Raw genomic sequence first — 23101 nt, 5'->3', positions numbered from 1 at the left:
AGGGTTTCGCTTTTGTTTTAGAGCCTGTCTTGGAACTAACTCTTGTAGACCAGGCTGGCCTCGAACTCAGAGATCTGCCTGCCTCTGCCTCCCGAGTGCTGGGATTAAAGGCGTGCACCACTATCGCCTGGCCAATTAAATAAATGTATTTTTAAATTGAAAAATGTCTCTCTGTGGAGCAAATTTTAGTATATTTTTAGTTAATGTATCAGATTAGGCATTTTATGAACTTTTAAATAGCAATAACCAAATCTTATTATATATAGACTCTAAAATATCAATGTTTCTTATTTTTAACAGGTTTTTATTATAAAAATATTTTCCTTTGGATTTTTTAAAGCGAGATTTTTATTTTACTTTTACCTTTTTTCTATTAAAAAATTATCTCTTCTAGGGCTGAGAGTATAGTTCAGTGGTAGACTGATTCCTGTCCAGAAAACAAACTCTCTTTAGTTATAGCTCAGTGGATGAAATCTAGTTTCTAAATATTGCTTCTTAATGGCTTTCACATTCATCTATTTGATTTGTGTAGTGTCACTGCAAGTGGTGTGCTCATAAAGCATTATTCTAAGTTGGACAGGTAGCAGTCATGATGGTGATGATCCTGTTCTTATGACCCATGCATGGCACAGTCCTCGTGCTAGACTCATTGCCACTCCTTTCTTCTACTCGGAAAATCGCTGGAATGAACATATTTTGATAGCCTAGGCAGAATTCTGGCTAGGATTGTTTCTTATAAGTACTTTTTTTTTTTTTTTAAGAATTTGTTTTTTAGGGGCTGAGGTGATGGCTCAGCGGTTGAGCTCTTTCAAAGAACCCAGTGTAAGTTCACTTTCCAACACTTAATGTTGGCAGACTCTAACTCCAGCTTCAAGGCACCCAATGTCTTCTCCTGGCCTTTTGGGGTACTATACTCACAGCCATGTATGTACACATAGCTACACACAAATAAAAAAATAAGTCAACCTAAAAAAAAGTAAAAGAATTCATTTAAAAAATAGAAATAAAAGCCAGCTTTACTGTGATAAATTGCATCCGTATCATCAATTTTAGATGTCTTTATTACTCTAACCAAAAAACCCCTTTCCACTTTGAGACTCTGCAGTCTCAGACAAAAAGTAACTACCCTCTGTTTATAGATTCATTTGATCCAGATATTTAGAATTCAGTTTCTCTTCCCCAAGATTCTTCAAAGGGAGTATCATCAGTGCTTTATGATAGTAGAGATCAGAGTTGGAATTCACAGAAGGGGTGGGTGTTATCACGACTTTGAACAACTGTGCAAACTAGAGATAAAGCAAGTGGTAAGCTGAAAGGACCTGCCCACGGCTGTTTGCCTAGCGAGGTCTTGGTTTAATGCTACTTACCTCATCTGAAATGCCTTCTAGTTAATAACAGCAGCTGTAGCAGGCATAGTAACAGTGGGAGTAATGTCTGACAGTCCTTAGGGTGTGCCAGTTACTTAACATGCTCATTGAACCCAACAGCTTTCCTGAGTTAGGCACCTTGATTCTCTTCTTTTACATGAAGGTGAGTCCAGTATCGTGAATGTTCATTTTCTTTAATTTTTAAACAAGCAAATATAGTTTAACTTCACAGGCAATTTTAAGATTTTAAATTTGTTTATATGTGTATAGGTAATACATTTTGATAATTTGGCAAAAATTCATTTTGGCTCAGTGGTTTTGTTTTTGCTTTTCATTTCAGTGAAACTGCTTTTGGTTACAAGGGTCTGAAGATCCTGCTGTACTATATTGCTGGTAGCCTGTCAACAATGTTCCGTGTTGAATATGCATCTAAAGTTGATGAGAACTTTGACTGTGTGGAGGTAAGAAGAGAAATACATATATTTTAACTTTTCCACTTGAGTATAAGAGAGGTCTTAAGTGTGAAGGCTCTAAAGAGGAGAAATTGCAATGCCATCGCTTCAGAATCAGCCTTTCAGGTACAGGTGTTTGCTGGTCTCTTCTCTAACCTTTTGGCTATACCCCTGAGTCCACTCATCTCATGCGTGAACCTTCTCTAAGAAAACCTTTAGTTCGATGAGCAGAGCTTTCTTTACTGGCTTTTGTTTTGATTGTAAACGTGCAAGTTAACAGCTTTCTGAAGGCCTTTAATTTATTTTAACTTTTGGTTTTTATTTATTCATTTACTTTTGTATAATGTTGGCAGTCCTAGAACTTGATCTGTAAACCAGGCTGGCCTCAAATCAAACTCATAGCTATCCACCTGCCTCTGCCTCCTGAGTGCTGGGATTAAAGGCATGCACTACACCACCCAGCTTAATTTCTGGTTTTTAGCCTGTTGATTATATTATATGTTTTTCTCTTTCTCCCATGTTCTTTGCTCTTTAGCTGTCAATTAAGTATTATTAACAACTACATAAAAATAGTATATTGGTGTGTTTAATGAAATGATGTATAATATCTATACAGCATGAAAGAAACCTGAAATAGATAATTTTTAGAAAATCTTTGATTGACACATATTTGTTTTATATATTTATGGGGTACAGCATAGTATTTCAGTACATGCATACAAACAATGGGTAGTGGTCAGTGCAGAATAACTGATATATCACCTCAAATACCTATCAAGAAATAGTCACAGGCTGGACATATGACTTAGAGGTTAAGAGCACTGGCTGCTATTTCAGAAGACTGGTGTTGCATTCCTGTCACTCTCAAGGCAGCTCAGGATGATCTGTAACTATAGTTCGAAGAGATCTGAAACTAATTTCTCTCTGAGAGCAGGCACACACTGTATACATACATACATACATACATACATACATACATACATACATACACACACACATACATGCAGACAAAACACCCATATGCAGAACAATAAAATAATTATCTTTAAAAGGAAAGGTCATAAATATTCAATATTAGTATTAGAAATATTTTGAGTACTACTTGTTCGTTTTCTTGTACTTCTCAATCATGCGTAAAATTACCAAGCTTGACAGATAAATAATATGTAATTGTACTTAGTATTTGTTTTTTCTAGTTGTTTGTATATCTTGAAATTTTCTTTTAATTTTATTGATAGAAAGATGATTGAATAATGCTGTAGTTGTGATAAGTGAATGTTTCCAACTAAATTCCATCTAAACCAGCATTGGATAAGTTATTAAAATAGAGGTTTTCAGTAATGAGATTTTTCCTATTAGATAAGGTTAAATTTCTCCAGAATCTAAGTATTTCATACGAAGTATTCTGATTTCAATACAGCTACTGTTTTCCTTTGTGCAGTACAAAATTCACTGTTATTTGAGGTGTGTGTATGTTTAATATAATGTTGCAGCTGATAGTGCTAAATTGATATCTTCCAAAGGAATTATTGACTTAGTTATTGATAAATCTTTCATATACTGTGTGTAGTGAAAATAGCTATCTATTTGCACTAACTTCTAATTGTTCTATTTTTGAAAACCAGGGTTTCTATTTAGAAGTACTATGTGAAGTATAAGAAATCAATCAATCTTGTATACTATTTTTGTAGGGTTACTTATTTGCTTCATGGTCAAATATCATTTTTTCAGTGTTAAGGAAAGATCCCCCTCCCCCTTTTTAAAGAATGGTAGTTGATAACAGGCATAGTGGTCTGGCTTCTTCTGTTTTAGTTTGTAGCACTAATGCTCTCCCCATAGTTTCCTGTGTCCTTTTTCCTCTCCGTTAATAATGTGTATTTTTATATTTGGGTATGGCGTGTGAATGTGGTTACCCAAAGAGGCCAGAAGAGGGCTTTGGATCCCTTGGAGCTGGAGTTACAAGCAGTTGTGAACCACCCAGTATGGGTGATGGGAACCAAACTTGGGTCTTCTGCTTTTAATTTCTGAGTCATCTCTCTAGACTAGCTTCTTTTTTTCTTAATGCCAGGAATATAGTAAATAAAACATTCTCTGTTCTTGGAGAATTTACCATAAACAAATCATAAATTCTGAGAGTGTTAGAAATATTTTGCTGGGATATTTGAAGAAAGCAGCAAATCCAGATTATGCAGAGCCTTGGGATTTTTTTGTGCCAGGATAAGGTACTGCTAAGAGGCAAGAATAGTTAGTAGCCTTTATAGGTTTTAAGCATGTGGTGAGTTATATACGTATAATTCACATTTTAAAAAGGTAGGCTGGTATGTGTGCATGCTTGTAATCCCAGTATCCTGGAAGTGGGGAAACTGTAGAAAGACCTAGAGTTAAAAAAAAACCAGATTTAGCTATGTGGCAAGTTTGGGGCCTGCCTGGACAGTTTGAGACTTTGTCTCAAAATTAAACAAAACTGGTGTGCAGAGGACCTGCTGTAGTGGGTAAAAGTGAAAGAAGTGAGACCAGAAGCCAGACATTGCAGTATTAGTTGTCAGATTGAGAATATTATTTATTGGCAGAACCAGTATGTTTGTGGTTGAAGTAGATGTTGATGGTTGAGGGAGAGAAATAAGTAGGGGAAAAGGCATCGCTGCAGGTTGTGTGGCGCACGCTTTAATCCCAGCTCTTCAGAGGCAGAGGCAGGCGGATCTCTGAGTTCCAGGACAGCCAGGACTACACAGAGAAACTTTTTCTCAAAACAGAGGAAACAGAGGAGAAAGCAAATCAAGAAAAAACAACTTCTTTTCCTCTTTGTAGCATATCTTAGATATTCTTAGAATTACAGTAATGCTAAATCTTGAGACACTTTTCTTACTTAACATGCCATTAATTGCATCCTCAAAAATAACTCACCAGGGACAAACTTAGACTAACAGTGCTGCTTAAGGTACTAGAAAGGTTCTTGTCCTTCCAAATACAATAACTAAATAGCGGTACTGTATTACTAGCTTTTGTCAGGCACATTGCGTTGCGCAGTGTTGAAGAAAAACAAAAATTGTTCCATAGGAAAATTTTCTCATGTAACAAAGCACAGACATTGGGACTCTAAATGGCCATGGTGAGAAAGTATGTCCTTTAAGATATTTCAAGGGGGTTGATAGATGGCTCAGTGCTCAAGAGTGCTAGCTGCTCTTGTAGAGGACTCAAGTTCTATTCCCATCATCAACACAGCAACTCAAAACCACCAGTAGCTAGTTCCAGGGCATCTGTTCCAGGGCATCAGACCTCCCTCTTCTGGCCTCCACAGGCACTGGGTGCACACATGGTGCACAGACATAAGATTTTATATAAAGGTGTTTATTGAGTAAATATCTTTGAATACTGAAAGTTATATAGTCTTTCAACTTGTTTAAGGTCAGATTTGAGGGTAGTTTGCCTTTCAGCAGAAGTATGACTTGAAATCTACCAGTTACAGAGATCTTTGAAGTTGGTTTCTAAGTGCAAGACAGGTAAAGTGACTCATCATGCTTCTATAGTTCCTGTCTTGCTTAGGAGATATGACATTAGGAAAGTTAAAGGTTAAAATCACAATGTTGAGATTGCCCTGTAGTGATTTTTTTTAATTGTGTTTTTTTCTGACATTTAAAAACCAGAACTACCATTATACTGTGCTATTTTACCCATCACTATTTTTTTTAAAAAAAATTACCACGTAACAAATCTATTGTAGTTACTCCTCTTTTTAAATACTTTCTCATGCAATTATTGAAAATTGGGTGTCTCTTCACATTCACAGTTTCAGGGAAAATATTTATAAAATAGTATGTATTTTTAAAATAAAGTAGATTTATCAAATTTATTTGCAATTGAGGATAACTTGCAAGTCCTGATGTACACATTAGCAATAAAGTGTCAGCCAGAATGCTGAAAATCCATATTTTGAGTAATAAATTATTTTTATGACCATAAATAAATCATATATGTATATAAATGTTGGTACCAAAGCATTGAAAAATAAAACTTATTTGTGATAAGCTCCTCCTTGTATCTCTATCCTAAAATGTAACTCGGTAATAAAGTACTATTCATCTGCAGGTGCATTGCTCCTACTTAGTTAAAAGATGGTTGAAAGGACAGGAATTAGTAGCATGTTGTATTAGCCTTTTGTAGTGTATTTTGTCCTAAGCATCTTAATTTCCCTGTTTTGAATGCTAAGTAGCAAGGGTCTTGGTTTTGAACTAATACCCATCATGCATGTAAACGGTATGAAAGAGCTGCTTAGTAAGTTAACACAAAGTGTTCTTGTGTCAGTCCTTGTGGAAATAGATACAATACAAACATTACAGCTGAACTCACGGCAAACTCCATTAAGTAAAAACCTGGCCTCATTGTTGAGGAAAAAGTTTGAATAGAATGCAAGCTCATTTTGTTGAATGTAATGTCAGGCTTTTAGGGACTGTATTGAAGGATAAGGTTTTGTTAAGTTGAGACCAATTCATTAAGTTTTATTGCCTGGTGAGAAGCAGTAATACTTTATTGTAAGACTTCATCAAATATTCATGGTTAAAGAGAAGTAGTAAATGTATTCAATCAAGTGGTCTTTGGGGTTTTGAAAAGGATTATGAAGTCTGCTCAGCTGATAGTTTTCATTCATTGAGGTTGTTTAACAAGGGTAACTTTAATCTCTGAGTTTAATTTTGTTGTTCAGTCTTTTCTCTTTTATACGATCACAAATCCAAGTCTATGAAAGTTGTCACATTGTGGAGATGAGTGGATAATAGAACCATTCATATGATTTTTGTATTTCCTGAGTGGAGATACTTTAGAATTTATTATCTTAGTTTAGCATATGAGGATCTTATCTATCTACTTTGCTATTTATTCATTTGGTCAGACTATCTAGCCTTACCACTTACTGCTGCTGATCTTTTCATGTCTGGGATAATATGGTTTCTTTGGCATGTGTATAATAATAATCAGCCTTTTGTTTTGGCTTGTTAAGATTGTCCTGACGGGTGGTAGGTAATAATCATTTTACTCTTGCACTAGGTATTAGGCTACCTTCCTTTTCTAATTTGTTTTTATGTTAATGCTCATCTCAAACTTGTGTGAGAGTAGTTTGTTTATATAAAACTTACCTTTTTTCATTTTACTGCATTGCTTACTTCTTTAGCTTAATTGTGAAATTTTGTGGTAGTTGTTGATTAAGAAATTTTTTGTTTTGTTTTGAAGTATGGGGTCTCTCCCTGGGTAACCTAGAACTTGTTATGTAGAACAGACTGGCCTCAAACTCAGAGATCCACCTGCCTCTGCTTCCTGAGTGCTGGGATTAATGACTACCTCTAAACCCTTTTAGAGAAATTAAACATTTTCAGCTAAAAACTACATTTGTTAATTTTTTCTTCTTTATCCTCTATTCCTCAGGCAGATGACGTTGAAGGGAAAATCAGACAAATCATTCCGCCTGGGTTTTGCACAAACACAAATGATTTTCTTTCTTTGCTGGAAAAGGAAGCTGATTTCAAGCCGTTTGGAACCCTACTCCATACATACTCAGTTCCTTGTCCAACGGGAGGAGAAAACTTTACCTTTCAGATATACAAGGTAAAAAGAAGTCTTTCCCTTTGCCTGGAACCTATACAGGATCATATATTCAGTATTTCTAGCATGAGAAAAATGGTTTTTATTGGCACTAAAACCAGCTCTGTTTTGACTGTGTGTTTGTATACATATTTAATCTGAGACTTGTAAACGTTTCCCACAGGATAGTTTTGTGTTCTGCAGGCTTTTACTTACCTCAGTGATGAGTTTCACCTGACTTTTCCTGGCTTTTTCCCTAGGCTGACATGACATGTAGAGGCTTTCGAGAATATCATGAAAGGCTTCAGACCTTTTTGATGTGGTTTATTGAGACTGCTAGCTTTATTGACGTGGATGATGAAAGATGGCACTACTTTCTAGTGTAAGTACAGTTCTAAAGCAACAGTGGACCTTATTACCTCCACAAAGCAGCATTTTAATTGTGGCAGCCCAATTATTGGGGACAGTATAATGATATTTTTCCCAGGAAAGAAAAACTATTGTTTATGGGGCTTGAGTTTGCCTTCATTATGCTTTGGGGGACTTGAGAATAGAGCTGAATTAAATGCTGTTGTCTGTTAGGGCCCTGAATGTAGGCTTAAACAGTAAAATGAGCTTTGCCTGTGTTTTCTTTTACTTGCCACCTATTCATCTTTATAATAGGCAAGTGCACTGAAGTGATGTAAAGAGGTCTGATTTGTCCAAGTTGCTGCACACCAATTAAGTGAATTGTACATTCAGAACATAGCAGGTGTACCCATTGGGCCCTCACAGAGTAGCTTGCTGACACTGAAAATTCAGTCAGAGAATGGAAAAGAAAATGGACACTGCATGGGAGCGCGACTGTAATTGACCTGCTTGGCTTTCTGTTTTATCTGCAGATTTGAGAAGTATAATAAGGATGGAGCTACGCTCTTTGCGACTGTAGGCTACATGACAGTCTATAATTACTATGTGTACCCAGACAAAACCCGGCCACGTGTAAGGTAATTGGCAGTATAACACGTGCCTTGTCTTTTATTTCAGAAGAAACTGCTGAAGTTTCCAATACTTGTTATAGTAGTGTTGATTTGTTTAAAAAAAAAAAAAATCACCATTCATTGGTTATGTACTGATTCATTTTATTGTGTTCTTTAAAACTGTCTGGCAGACAGTTTCAAATTTTCAATTCAAATTTCAAATTTCAAACCAATTTTGAGTATGTTAATAATTTTTTGGTTTCTTGACATTTAATTTTTAAAAAGGACCAACACTCATACTATCATAATTTGATTTTTTTTAACTGGTCATGTTGTGATGTTTTAATTTAGAATAATTTCTTTATTATAGTCAGATGCTGATACTGACTCCATTTCAAGGTCAGGGCCATGGTGCTCAACTTCTTGAAACAGTTCATAGATACTACATTGCATCTCCTTCAGTTCTTGATATTACAGGTATGTAACATTTTATATTACTAAAATAGCCTTTCTCAAACATACCTTAGTAGTTTTATTTCTATTCTAAGTGTTAGCATTCTCCTGGGATCTTTACGGAACTAAAGGTTGCTTTTAGGTTACATTTTAGATCTTAAACTCTTATAGAAATTGAACTGCATCCCTAACTGAAGTGAAAAAATTAAAAATAATGGACAAAATATGTATTATTTGGCAAAGTCCTATTCAGACATACGTGCATCGCAAGTATGGTATAACTTATCCATTCAGTTTATTTGGCAAACATTTTTTATCATTTAGAAGATACCTGTGCATTAATTTTAAACCATAGTGTGGTGGGGAATACTAATTCCTAAATAGGAGGCTTTTTTTTTTTTTTTTTTTTTTTTTTTTTTTTGGACACAGGGTTTTACTGTATAGCTCTGGCTGTCCTGGAACTCACTCTGTAGACCAGGTTGGCTTCAGCCTTCCAGAGATCCACCTGCGTCTGCCATCCAAGTGCTGGGGTTAAAGGCGTGCAGCCCTACCACACAGCAGATGTCCTTTTCTTATCCTGAGTAATGTTCAGATTTGCTGTTCATTAAGTTGCTGATTAAACTGGGAGTCACTGCCAGGTGTTATGGCACATATACCTGTAATCCCAGCACTAAAGAGGCTGAGGCAGGAGGATTGAGGTCAGCCTGGACTACATAGGGAGACTCTGTCTCAAAATAAAACACAAATTTAAAAAAACAAAAACCTGGAGTCCCTTTTTTTTCCTTTTGTGTGTAGTGTATAATAGGGTTGTATATCTTCAGTCTGAAAATCTGAAGTCCAAAACTTAGGACTATTTTAGTGTGTGTGTGGCCAAAACAGGGTATTGGACCCCTGGAGCTGGAGTTAGAAGCAGCTGTGAGCCATTTGATATGGGTGCTGGGACGGAATTCAGATTGTTTAGAAGAGCACGCTCCCCTAGCCTTTGAGCCATTTCTCCAGCAAACCCCCATCTCCACACACACCAAGCCTTTTGTTTTGTTTTTAATTTCAAAATGCAAGATTTTTTTGAGTGCCAATGTGATACTCAAATTTCAGATTTCTAAAAAGATTTAGATTTTCAAATCAAGAATTCCAACTGATAAACTATAAAAATACTCCAAAACAACAACAGAAATCTCAAAAACATGAAACATTTTTGGTCTCACCTATTTCAGTTAAAGTTGCTCATCCTGTATAAGATATTCAGCTCCAAGGTAAATATTTAATATTTATTTTATAAAGGCTTGAATATGGAGCTGAAGAGTAGAAGAACTCAGTGGTAAGATGCTCACCTAAGATGCATGAAGCCTAGGGGATTCGATCCCTGATGCCTCAAAATAAGTAACTAAATAAGAATATATATTTTGGATTATTTGAGCTGATTGCTGTGTTACCCAGATTTGTTTCCATCATGTAAGTTAGGCAAGCCTTGAGCTAGAGAACCTCTTACCTCAGCCTCAACTGCTGAGATAAGATCTATACCATCACAACTGACTTAACACTAAGATTGTTTCTAAAATTCATATTTTGATGTGCACTAAAATGGTAACTTGTTTTAAAATGATTTTCCAAAATTTTATCAAATTGTTTAAAGAAACAGAGGAATAAAAAATTGTTGACTATGGGACTGGAAAGCTTATAAAATAAGCTAATGGGCAGGCTCTTTTTTTCATATAGTATGCTGATTTTGCTTGCCCAAGAAGAAAAAAAATAGAGCTGCCAGAATATGAATTGTCTTCTTTTAACAAATACTTAACCTTTTCCCCTAAGTATGGTCTAGATAATTCCACTTTACATGAAAATTAATGCATGGGTGGTATTTAAATACTTTAAACAATAAACTAGAGGGAAGCATGTTAGGTTTTTTGGTTTGTTTTTGCTGTGGTGAGAATCAAACCTAGGGCCTTGTACACCCTAGGAAACATTTACCACTGAGCTATAACCCAGCTCAGCATTTTTAAAAGGGAGTTCCACATTTATAGTATTGCAATATCTTTTCCTCTGACTCACTGCTGTTAAAAGGAGTTGAAACTTCAACGATAAGAAAGTAATTACTCAGCTTACTTTATATCAGAAGTTACAGATGGACAGACACATTCACTACTTTTCGTGACCTGTAATATTATCAAGACCGTACAGCTAGCTCTGTCACTCCTTTGAGCTGAGCCAAAGTTGCTGGCTTCTGTTCACTGACAGCTTGGGCTTGGTGCTACATGAGGGGCATTTTTGGTGATTTTAATGTGGAGCTCACATAAGTAGTCTTCGTCTACTCTAGTGGGTAATGTGCCAGCAGGGGTTGTTTCTCTGAAGCCTCTCAACTACTTTTTTCTGTCTATTCTAGCCAATAAAGTCCTTGATACTTAGCACCAATTAGCAGATAAAGAATTTTCTTTCTTAAATCTCAGTGAAGAGTCATTAATAATAGTACCCTTTATTCATTGCTATGATTCATTAGAAACTGAAGTCTTTAAAGAGAAAGGCTAAACATGCTAAAAGGACATCTGAATTTGACAACTGAGTATCAACCTTTATTTTCAGCATTCACGTTTCTTGGCATTACAAAATGCTAAAAATACTTTGTTAGCTGCTCTCATTAATTTATTTCTCTTAGCTTTCATACCATGTCCTTAAAAAGCATTAAAAAAAACTTTACTGAATTTTGTACTCTAGTCATTTAGTTATCTATTTTTCCATTATTTTATGTTTTTTAACTTAATGGATCTTCTGCAGGGCTTTGGGTCTCCCTTTGAAATTCAGGCTGTTAGTATTGAGGTGGCCTTTGCTTCCTTGACATTTTGGCAGAAATAATTATAATTAATACTTAATCATTGGTAGCTTAGGTTCTGTTCTCACTAGATACATGTTTGGGGTGCAGTTTCTTCCACTTTATTTCTTTTAGCTTCAGTTTTATCAGCAGACAGTTCTTATCATATACACTGTCTTCATTTTGAGGCTGTCAGTTTCTCATGGATAGCATTTGAATACTTCTCAGACTATAGATAGAATCAACAGTTTGTTTCATTGGACAATAGAAATTGATTCTGGCTAGAGTGTATATATTAGCATTATTTAATCTACCAATAGTATATTAACAACTAATATATTTGCCCTTTAAAGCCCCTTGTTCTGAGATATGTTACACAATTTTTAAAAATGTTAATGTGTACTTTTTACACACGTGATTTGTGTTATTTCATTAAATTATTTTTAATAATGTACTATATTAATACAGAGAGGCTTTTAAACATGGTAGAATACTTAATGCTATAAGCTGGGATTTTTGTTTGGTTGTTTTTTTAGTTTTGCAAGACAGGGGTTTCTCTATATGACAGTCCTGGATGTCCTAGAACTCACTTTGTAGAACAGGCTGGCCTCGAACTCAGAGATCCCCAGCTTCTGCCTCTATAGTGCTGGAATTAAAGGCACCGCCACCACTGTCCAGCAAGCTGATATATTTAATTCAGAACAAACTCTAGTTTTATACTTCAGCAGATTTTATCTTCAGATATATTTATTTTATCTTCAGATATATACTTATATCTATATATAATATAATATTTATATACAATATTTATTTTATCTTCAGATATATTACTTTATGTGAATGTGGTCAGTGTATTTATGGTGTATACACATGTATGTATTCTAGGTACATTTGCGTTCAGAGGCTAGAGGAGGGTGTTGAATGCCCTGTTTCATCATTCCTTACCTTATTCCCTTGAGACAGTCTCTTACTGAACCTCTGGAGCTAAATGGACAGTTAGCAAGCCCCAGTGATGGTCTTCTTGCTTTTGCTTTCCATTCCAAAGCATTGGAGTTATAGGAGCACATGGCCAAAACCGGGTTTTAAATGAGTGATGTGGTCTAAACTCAGGTTTTCATGCAGCAAGTTCTTTTCCATTGAGACTCTCCAAGTCCCTTACCCCTGTTTTGAGACAAGGCCTTGAACTTGTAATGTAGCCCAAGATTACCTTGGAGTTCCTTGTTTCCTTTGACTGCAGTTAAAATGAATATGCATGTGGTGGCATTCCAGTCAAACAACCGACAGCAAAGTCAGCAGCTCTCATTTCATAAGCATAAATGTCTTCAATAAAAGCATACATCAGGAATGATCTTTAGGTTTATAATTTTCTTTTCAGAAAATTACCTCGTTACTGAGATTACAAATGATGGTGGAATTGTGTTGGGTAAAGGTGGTGTTATTTTTGTTTTGTTTTTTAGCGGAAGATCCATCCAAAAGCTATGTGAAACTAAGAGACTTTGTGCTTGTAAAGCTTTGTCAAGATTTGCCCTGTTTCTCCCGGGAAAGATTAATGCAAGGATTCCATGAAGATATGGCCATACAAGCACAACAGAAGTTCAAAATAAATAAGGTATTTTTAAAATTTTTATTTTGTAGGAGGAAAACATCTATTTTTTTAAGTACTTAACTATTGTAAGGACATTAAGATGTGTGGGAAGCAACAGTGGTTACATTGTAGGTTCTAAAGACATACTACCAGGTTCAAGCCTATATCTAGAACTTGGCTCTGTCATCTAGAGCAGTTTAGTTTATGGTTTTGTACTTCAGTTTCCTTATTGACAGAATGATGAGGGAATACATACTACACTGTACTAAGTATTCATTTTCCTTTTTGATAGAATAAGAAGAAAATACATTTTATGTTGTACTAAGTATAATAAATAGATCAAAGATGAGTAAAAAGATAAACAGTGCTGGCAGAATATCTTAGTGGGGGTAAAGGAGTTTGCTGCCAATCCTAATGACCTGACTTCAGTCCCCAAGACCCACAAGGAGAAAGCCAACTCCAGAAAGTTGTTCTGACCTCTAACATGCTCCTTGTTGTGGCACCACCACCCCCATATAAAAATGCAGTAAAGCCTTTTTAAAATTAAGCTTTTTGGATGGAAAATTTATTATATGTGTATGGATGTTTTTGCCTGCATGTATGTCTGTGCTATGTGCCTGGTACTGAGGAGACTGGAAGGTATCTGATCCCCTGGAACTAACAGTTGTGAGCCACCATGTAGGAACCCAGGCCTTCTAAAAGAGTAGCCAGTGCTCTTAATTTATAAACCGCCTCTGTAGTCCTAAAACACTTAAGCCATGAAGTGGCTCTACCCCAGGAGACGTATGAGTAGAAAGGTGCTAAGACAATGTGTAATTTTCAGTTTCTATACTTTAATTTTTATTTGTTTGTGTTTGGGTCTGGGGCATGCATATGCATTCCTCTGTGCAAGTGTGAAGGTCAGAGGACAACTCCCTAGGGTTGGTTCGTTCCTTCTACCGTAGGCTTCAGGGATTAAACTCAGGTAGTCAGGCTTGACTACACATATCTTTACCTACTGAGCCATCATTTTTGTATGCTCTATTTGTTTAAATTTTAAAGTAGTAAATAAAGGAGTAGGAAAAACATGGGATGTCAAAGAAGTTCTGTATGCTAGTACATATTCATGAATGAGAGTCAGGGCACTTCATGAGAGGGACAGTGCTTTTTCACATTTAAATGAATTTTAGTGTGAAAATTCATATTGTAACTAATAAAATTAAACGTCCTTTTGGGGGAGTGTTTCAAGACAGGGTTTCTATGTGTAGTCCTGGCTGTCCTGAATTTGCTCTGTAGACCAGGCTAGATCTCACAGAGATCTGCCTGCCTCTGCCTTCCAAGTGCTGGGATTAAAAACCACCACTGCCCAGTGAAATTTTCTTGAAGCATTCAACTCTTGAAATTCTTTTTCTAATTTGTCTTGACAGGATAACCTTTAGTAAAATCTCTGAAGAGTGGGTAGGGATTGGATTATGAATTCGGGAGCTTCAGAGTGTTCCTGATAAAGACAAGCCATTTGATACTGTTGGCCACCTTGGCTTTGAGAGCTTCATGGTTCCTAGATTTCCCTGTACCATTTTAACCCTAATTGTAACACTTCTACTAGTTTGTATTCTTTCAGATGCTTCTTAAATGTAACTCTTCTTCAGACTTCTTTAAACTCATTTTTTTTTTTTTCTCATTCTGCTTGGGAGATTTCATCTAAACTGTCAAATCTAGATTTTTCTCCTTGAGCTTCAGAACTATAGCCAAAAACCTGCTGATTAGTTTTTACAATACAATGTGAACTCTTCTGCCCTTAATAGCTTAATAGCTCCCTATTTAAAATAAAAAATATATATTTAGAAATAATTTATATCTTTTTACTATATCAAACCTATATTAAGTAATTAATAGCTCAGCTTCTAAAGTGTATATGAACACATTTTTTAACAAATGATGGTTTAACAAAAAAAAAGGAAACTCTAAGTAGGGCATGCTGAGCTCATTGTGTCTGATCTGCACCTTGATAATTTCAGCTTCCTTCCAACTTTGTGCATATTCTTGGCTTTGCTGAGTTTCTTAAAATTTCTCACGAATGCCAAATCTTGCTACTCCTTTATCAAGAACATGTCTGTCTTTTTAACTGTTCCTGGGCACAGTCAGACCTCTTACATATATGCTGAACTGTTGAAATCCTTAACATTTAGACCTGAGTTAGATGGTCACCTGTCTGTCTGTCTGTCCTCTGCTCTGTAAAAATCCAATCATTTCAAAGTTCTTACTTCTTACACATCTCTAGAGGCCTTGTCTTAGTATTCTTTTTTTAAAATATTTATTTATTTTTATTTATTTATTATTATATATACAATATTCTGTCTGTGTGTATGCCTGCACGGCAGAAGAGGGCACCAGACCCCATTACAGATGGTTGTGAGCCACCATGTGGTTGCTGGGAATTGAACTCAGGACCTTTGGAAGAGCAGGCAATGCTCTTAACCTCTGAACCATCTCTCCAGCCCCTGTCTTAGTATTCTTACTTACGCTGTTTTAGTTCGTATTTTCATTGTGTTCATGGCATTTATTTATTTATTTATTTATTTATTTGTTTTTTGAGACAGGGTTTCTCTGTGGCTTTGGAGCCTGTCCTGGAACTAGCTCTTGTAGACCAGGCTGGTCTCGAACTCACAGAGACCCGCCTGCCTCTGCCTCCCGAGTGCTGGGATTAAAGGCGTGCGCCACCACCGCCCAGCCATGGCTTTTATTTTTTAAGGGAAAGAGAAGATTGCCTAATTTAATAACTTAGCTTTTAAAAAATATTTTCTTTTTCTGTGTATGTGTATATACCTGATCACACGTGTGCAGGAACCTGTAGAGGACATTAGAGGCCATTAGATTTCCTGGAACTAGAGTTATAGGTGGTTTTTAGCCTCCATGTAGGTGCTGGGAATTGATCCCAAGTCTTTGGTGGGGGAGCTGGTTCAAGACAGGGTTTCTCAGTAGTTAAGGAGTCAGTCCTGGAATTAACTCTGTAGACCAGGCTGGCCTTGAGCTCAAAGAGATCTGCCTGCCTCTGCCTCCTGAGTGCAGGGATTAAAGGTATGTACCATCATCGCCTGACCATCCCAGGTCTTTTTATTTTCCCTATCTCGTAATTTAGCTTCTTCCCCACTTGTTCTTCCCTCCGTCTCTACATCTACCCCTCTCTTCTTTCTTTTAGGACCTCGTGTATGCTGGGCTAGTGTTCCACCACTAAGGTACAGCCCTTAGTGGTTTATTGATCTCTCTATCCTTATTTTTGCACCACTCGTATTCAGCTTTAAAATTATTCACTTAAGCCGGGTGATGGCACACGCCTTTAATCCCAGCATTTAGGAGGCAGAAGTAGGCGGATCTCTGTGAGTACGAGGCCAGCCTGGTCTACAGAGCGAGTTCCAGGATAGTAAGATTGTTACACAGAGAAACCCTGTCTCGAAAAGAGAAGAAGAAAAACAAAAATTACTTCAAATAGAAATTTGGGTACATTACTTTTCTTCCTATAGAAAAACTTGATAGTGACTAGGTTGGGGTCTGTTTTTTTGACCCTGTGTGTCAGTTCTCTTCCCTGGTGTCTTCCTGTTGCTTTTTTTTCCTCCAGCAATAACATGCGGCTTGTTCTATGTGTATATGCATGTGCATAAATTTACATACAATGTGCTCCCATTTCTAGGATAATGCTTTCTTTTTCAGATTCAGCTTAAAGGCTGGGGATATTAGCTCATTAATAGAGCACTTAGGTTTGTGAGTCTTTGGGGTAGATGCCCAGATACACACGCGTTCACAGGAACGAGGGAGAAAGACTGAGCAAGAACACTCGGATTTTATTTTTCATTTTCACAAGACTCCTCAGTCATTTGTTACTTGCAAAGGTACTAACCTCTTGAGAGCAAAGACTATCTTTTATTTTTCCTCTACCAGTCATTATAATTTTTTGTCCATTATAGATGTTAACTATGTTCTGTGCTCTTTTAGAAAAACTGTCATTTTTTTTTTGTTTGTTTTTCGAGACAGGGTTTCTCTGCAGCTTTAGAGCCTGTCCTGGAACTAGCTCTTGTAGACCAGGCTGGCCTCGAACTCACAGAGATCCGCCTGCCTCTGCCTCCCGAGTGCTGGGATTAAAGGCGTGCGCCACCACCGCCTGGCAAAACTGTCATTTTAATATGAAAATGTTACGTTTTTCTTGTTTCATTTGTTTAGCAACATGCTAGAAGAGTTTATGAAATTCTTCGGCTGTTGGTAACTGACATGAGTGATGCTGAGCAGTACAGGAACTACAGACTGGACATTAAAAGAAGACTCATTAGTCCTTATAAGGTAAGACTTTCGAGTCTCTTTAGCATCGGAGAGAGATTTTTATTTAATGTTTATGTATGAGTGGCAGCATGTATGTGTGTGCACTGCATGCATGCCTGGTGCCAGCAAAGACAATAGTAGGGCATCCCCAGAACTGGAGTTACGGGCAGTTGTGAGCTGTCGTTTGGCTGCTGAGAACTGAATCTGGGTCCTTTGGAAGAGCAACAAGTGCCCTTAACCACTGAGCATCTCTCCAGCCCTTTCACCATTATATTCTTGTCAGTGTTTAAGAGGAGCTAGACAGTGACAGATATGGGAAAGTGCAAATCATTCTGCTATATTGAAGAAAATATTCTTCCATTAGTTATAGGACTTGAGCTATAAATGTTTTTATACCATTTAAAAACTGACGTTAGGGGGTTGTTTTACACACACACCATTTAAAAACCTGAATGCCCAGACTCATCCCATTATTTTACTTGTTCTTTTCACATTTCTTGTTCAATTTGTCAGATATTTTTGCATGCTTTTTCTTTTAAAAAAATTATTTATTTATTTATTTAGTGTGCAATGTTCTGTCTGTGTGTATGCCTGCAGGCCAGAAGAGGGCACCAGACCCCATTACAGATGGTTGTGAGCCACCATGTGGTTGCTGGGAATTGAACTCAGGACCTTTGGAAGAGCAGGCAATGCTCTTAACCTCTGAGCCATCTCTCTAGCCCCCTGCATGCTTTTTTAAAAAAATCTCTTCAGAAGTTGTTTTTTGCACATTTTTTAAAACCTTGATGTGTACAGGGTAGGAAATGGCTGTCCATAAAACCTTACAAGCGTGAGAACCTGAGATTAACTCCAGAACCCACTAAAAATGCTAGTGTGGTGTTCTCTGCTTATTAATAGGAGATCTGGGGGCAATTGGAGACAAGAGGAACCCTGGGGCTTTCTGGTTGGCCATTCTAGTATAACTGGTGAGCTCTAGGACCGCGAGAAACTCTTGTCTCAAAAGGAAGTGGATACATTTCTGAGGAGTATTCCATGTTATCTTGGGCATACTCACATACAAATACGCACATAGAACACGCTTTAGAAGAACAAAACAACATTTGTAAGCTGGGTGTAGTGGCACATACCTGTGATGTCAGTGCTAAAGAAGTGGAAGCAGGATGGGCCAAGAGTTCAGAGTTTGGTTGGGGGTGTAGCTCAGTTGATAAAGTGCATCTCTAGCAGGCAGCCCTATGTTTGTCACCAGCACCACATAAATTGTGAGTAGTGGTGCACAGTTGTGATCTAAGCACTCAGAGACAAGGAGGATCAGAAATTCGAGCTAATCCTCAGCTACACAGTAAATTTGAGGTTAGCCTGGGCTGAGACCATATTTTAAAATCTTAATTTGCGACACATTTATATACACATACAAAGTAGAATATGTATGGTTTCTGTTTGCTTGTTCTTTTGGATTTTGGTTTTGTTTTCAAGGCAGTGTTTCTCTGTGTGGTTCTGGCACTCAGAGGTTCGCCTGCCTCTGCCTCCCAAGCGCTGGGAGTAAAGGTGTGCGGCACCAATGCCTACTAGAATATGTAGTTTAAGGAATATTAAAAATGCTGTTTACAATAATTTTGATACATTTAAAAATATTAAAATGAAGTTTAAAGCATCAAATTTGTTTTTTGTGTGGTGTGAGATAAAAAGCTTATCTCTGAGAGAGCATGGTGTTCATGCCTTTGATCCCAGCTGTTAGGAGGTAAAGGCAGGTAGTAGTTCTAAGTTCAGCCAGACAGAACCTATCTCAGGTAGATATGTGGGTACATACATACTTATCTCTAGTACTTTATTGTATTGTCTTATATTAGTACAGATTTGTTTAAAAGTAATGAGCATGGCACATTTGCCTGGTATTCCAGAGTTATAAATAGGTTCACTTTAAGAGAACATATATAAAATCTGATCTGTATGAAGTCAGTTTTGTTTGTTTTTTAAAGCCCAGGCTGGCCTTGAATTAATTGTGTAACTGAGCATGACCTCAGCCTTGTGATCCTCCTGTCTCCACATCACGGGTGCTGGATTTTAGGAGTTTATCTCACCCAGGACTTCATTCATGTTAGATGAGCACCAACTCTTTAGCACCTGCTGCAGTGAACAACTGATTGGTAATCCAGAACACCTTGTCCAAAACACGAGCTGCTCATGTACTGGAAGTAAGTAGGCGTGCCAGCAGTACTTATTCTTTCCCCGTTACCTAGTGCTTCCTTCTTGCATCTGCCCTCACATGCCTTTAATCCCTGTACTAAAGGGGAACATAAGACAGGAGGAGACAGTCTGCAGTTTCCTAGCCTTGGTAGAGTTAAGACTTCTCTAGTGGCTTGGCTGTTAAGTTTTTCTGATATTCAGCTTGAACCACAATATCTGTCTCTGGGTTTTTATTAATCATGCTACATTTGGCACCCAACAGGGGCTTGAACCCATGACCCTGAGATTAAGAGTCTCATGCTCTACCTACTGTAGTAGCTACTAACTTAGTCCTGGTGTTGCCCATCCTGAAGAGCACTGCCAGGGTTAGCCTGACACTGGTGTCTTACATAAAATTGTTACCAGCTACTTCTTGCAACTCCTCAGCATAGTGATTTCAATTTTTACAAAATGAGGAAGACTTAATACAGTATCTGTCATGAGCTAGTAGACACAATAGCAAATACAGTTAATATGTTGTATTAAGTAGAAGAGTATAAATATATTTAGTTAGAAGACCTAGAAATGAGCACAGTGGCAGGAAACTGTCATTTTGGAACTGAAAACTAATATAATTAGTGTTGAGGGTTTGATCTCCAGCATCACAAAACAACAAAACTCTTAAAATTAGTGGTTTTACAAATGTGTATGTATAACATGAAAATACAAGTAAGACCATCTAAGACAGAGGTAACTAACTGGAAGGTGGAGTGAGTGCCTCACATGCAGTGTATACATGTAGCTGAAGGGGAGTTGTGCCTAAGAGAACTGGCTGTTTTTCTAGACGACCCTACTTGGATTCCCAGCACCCACATGGCAGCTTATAACCATGGAGTCTAAAACTCCAGCTCCAGGGGATCCGACACCTCTTCTGATCTCCCTGGGTACCACACTAGTTCATAAAATTAAACAACAAAAAACTATATGTATGTGATTTTTGTTTTTTAAAAAAGGATTGTTGGCAGGTATGTGGCATGTGTCTATAGTTCTGGCACTTGGGCTGTTGATGCAAGAGGATTGCAGGTTCCGGGCTAACCTTGGCTTCATAGCAAGATCTATTCTTTATTGGGCTAGAATTTCATTCATTATATTAATAGAATCTCTCAGACAAGCCTAGGTTCCTGAAATAAATTCTACTTGATCATGATATTTTAAACTTTTATTACTGAATAGTCAAATAAAAAGTAATCATTTTGCAGTAAAATAAGAATAGTTGTGCATCATGTCAGTTATCTTCAGTTAATGATTTTATTTATTTAAGAAATGTTTGCATGTCTCCACTGAGTAAGACACTCTAATGCTGAGTTAATACCCAGCCCTGGCAACTTGTTATTGCTTAATAGTTTTTGTTTCTAATGACTTTTTTGAAATAGGTCTTATGTAGCTCAGGATAGCATTGAGTACCAACTACGTCTGCGTGCTGGAATTGTAAGTGTGCCCTATCAGTCCTAGGTCAGAGCTGGTTACCAGCCATATGTATGTGTTTGCCACCATTTGACACGAGTATAGGTCTTAACTCTTCGGAAACTTTATGATTTTTGTGTTTCCTAATGAAGAACCTGCATAGGATAAAACTGAGCACATTGCCACTGTTATTTTTTAAATTTATTTATTTTCTGTGTGTGTGCCTGGGTTTATGTAGAAGCCTGCAGTTTCAGAAAAGTGTATTGGATCCCCTGGAACTGGAGTTACAGGTGGTTGTGAGCTGCCATGTGGGTACTGGAAATTGAACCCAGGCCCTCTCTGAGCAGTCAGTACTTTTAACTGCTGAGCCATCTCTAGCATCTACTATTATTTTTAATACATAAAGCTTAAAATTGTAGCTATATAAGCAAATGCTTTGTCTAAATAAAAAAAAGTAATTGTTTTTCTTAGAAAAAGCAGAGAGATCTTGCCAAGATGAAGAAATGCCTGAGACCGGAAGAGCTGACCAACCAGATGAACCAGATAGAAATTAGCGTGCAGCACGAGCAGCTGGAAGAGCGCTTTCAGGAGTTGGTAGAGGACTACCGGCGTGTCATTGAGCGACTCGCTCAAGAGTGAAGCTCCTGCTCCCCAGAACACCTGCAGATTTCTGTGCGTTGTGCTGTGAAACCTCTGATGACCCTAAAGTTATCTATTGTCCTCCTTAGTGAAATATTCCGTTTGAGAGATTGTATATTTTAAAATACTGTCTAGAGTTTATGAACATATATTGCATTAATAAAAGATGGCTGGTGAAACAGCAGTGCGCTCTTCTTTAATATAGTACGTGATTGGTTGTGGTAATATACCTCAATACGAGTTAGGATGTAGTGCTTTAAGGCTTTAAGATAAATATTTTTAGTTTTATTAAAACCTTACATTTTAGTTGTGTTGGTGGTGGACACTTGTAATCCAGCATTTAAGGCAGAAGCAGGAGGATTTCCTTTAGTTCAAGGGCAGCCTAGGTTTCTGTGTGAGACTCTGTCTCAAACAAAACCTAAAAATAAGCTGGAGGGAAGGCTCAAAGATTGAGTGCTCACTGTGCAGCCATGATTGGAATTCAGATAGACTTTAGAATTTTTCTGAGGCTTGTAATCTTTTCTTTGACAGTCATATAGAGATCAGTTACTGAAGAATATAATAATACTTAAGCCAAACTTTCTATGTGGTGGTATACACCTTTAATAAGCACTCAGAAGCAGAGGCAGGCTGAACTCTGTGAGTTCCAGGAAGTTTAATCTATGTAACAAGTTCAAAGACAGCCAGGGGTACCTGGTGAGACCTGTCTCAAAACCAAAGAAAGAAAAAGTTTTATTACTATCAAAGGAACATGGATATAGTATGTACTTATATTTTAAATGGACTCATCATCTTCCAAGGCTTACGATGAAAAGCAATGGTTTCCTGTCCTGTGCTTCCCCAGTCTGACTCGCCTCAACCACTTAGAACCATTTCTTTTCAATTACTGCCCCAAACCATGCAGCTAGTTTATGGCATTTGCACTTTTATGTGAGGGTGTACAACAGTTAATATTTCTTCAGATTTCACAAACAGCTGAATTCACCAAGAGATAGTGAAGAAACTTACTACAGCCGGATGTGATGGCACATACCTTCCTTTATGTCTAGCATTCGGAGGCAGCCCAGAGAATGTCTGAGTCCACAGGCAGCTTGGTCTACACAGTTAGTTCCAGGCAAGGCAGGGATACATAGTAAAAAATAAAATAAAATAAGACAGTAACACAGAAACAACACTAATGATGATGATTTTCTTTGATCCTCAAATGAATCAGTTTATCATGTACTTTTGATGTGGGATTCCCCTCTGTATGTTGTGAATACCATCGGTTAATAAACTGTCTTGAGTCCGTGATAGGGTAGAATAGAGGTAGGCAGGGAAAACTAAAAAATGCTGGGGAAAAGGAGGTGGAGTCA

At 37.3% G+C, this 23101-nt stretch overlaps 1 protein-coding gene across 1 annotated transcript in view; it reads left to right on the top strand.

The window, feature by feature from the left end:
* Positions 1-21927, top strand: part of Hat1 (histone acetyltransferase 1) — a 42746-nt gene extending 20819 nt beyond the window's left edge. The window contains exons 4-11 of the mRNA XM_038337034.1: positions 1708-1828; positions 7235-7414; positions 7651-7772; positions 8272-8376; positions 8720-8826; positions 13063-13214; positions 17385-17501; positions 21579-21927. Of these exons, the coding sequence (XP_038192962.1) occupies positions 1708-1828; positions 7235-7414; positions 7651-7772; positions 8272-8376; positions 8720-8826; positions 13063-13214; positions 17385-17501; positions 21579-21746 (1072 nt within the window). The 3' untranslated portion in view covers positions 21747-21927. The remainder of the gene's footprint in view (positions 1-1707; positions 1829-7234; positions 7415-7650; positions 7773-8271; positions 8377-8719; positions 8827-13062; positions 13215-17384; positions 17502-21578) is intronic.
* Positions 21928-23101: the final 1174 nt, after the last annotated feature.

This window comes from Arvicola amphibius, chromosome 7 (genome assembly GCF_903992535.2).
Source record: "Arvicola amphibius chromosome 7, mArvAmp1.2, whole genome shotgun sequence".
In the NCBI taxonomy this organism is placed as follows: Eukaryota; Metazoa; Chordata; class Mammalia; order Rodentia; family Cricetidae; genus Arvicola; species Arvicola amphibius.
Note: the sequence above shows the minus strand (reverse complement) of the source record. Positions and strands in the feature narration are given on the sequence as shown.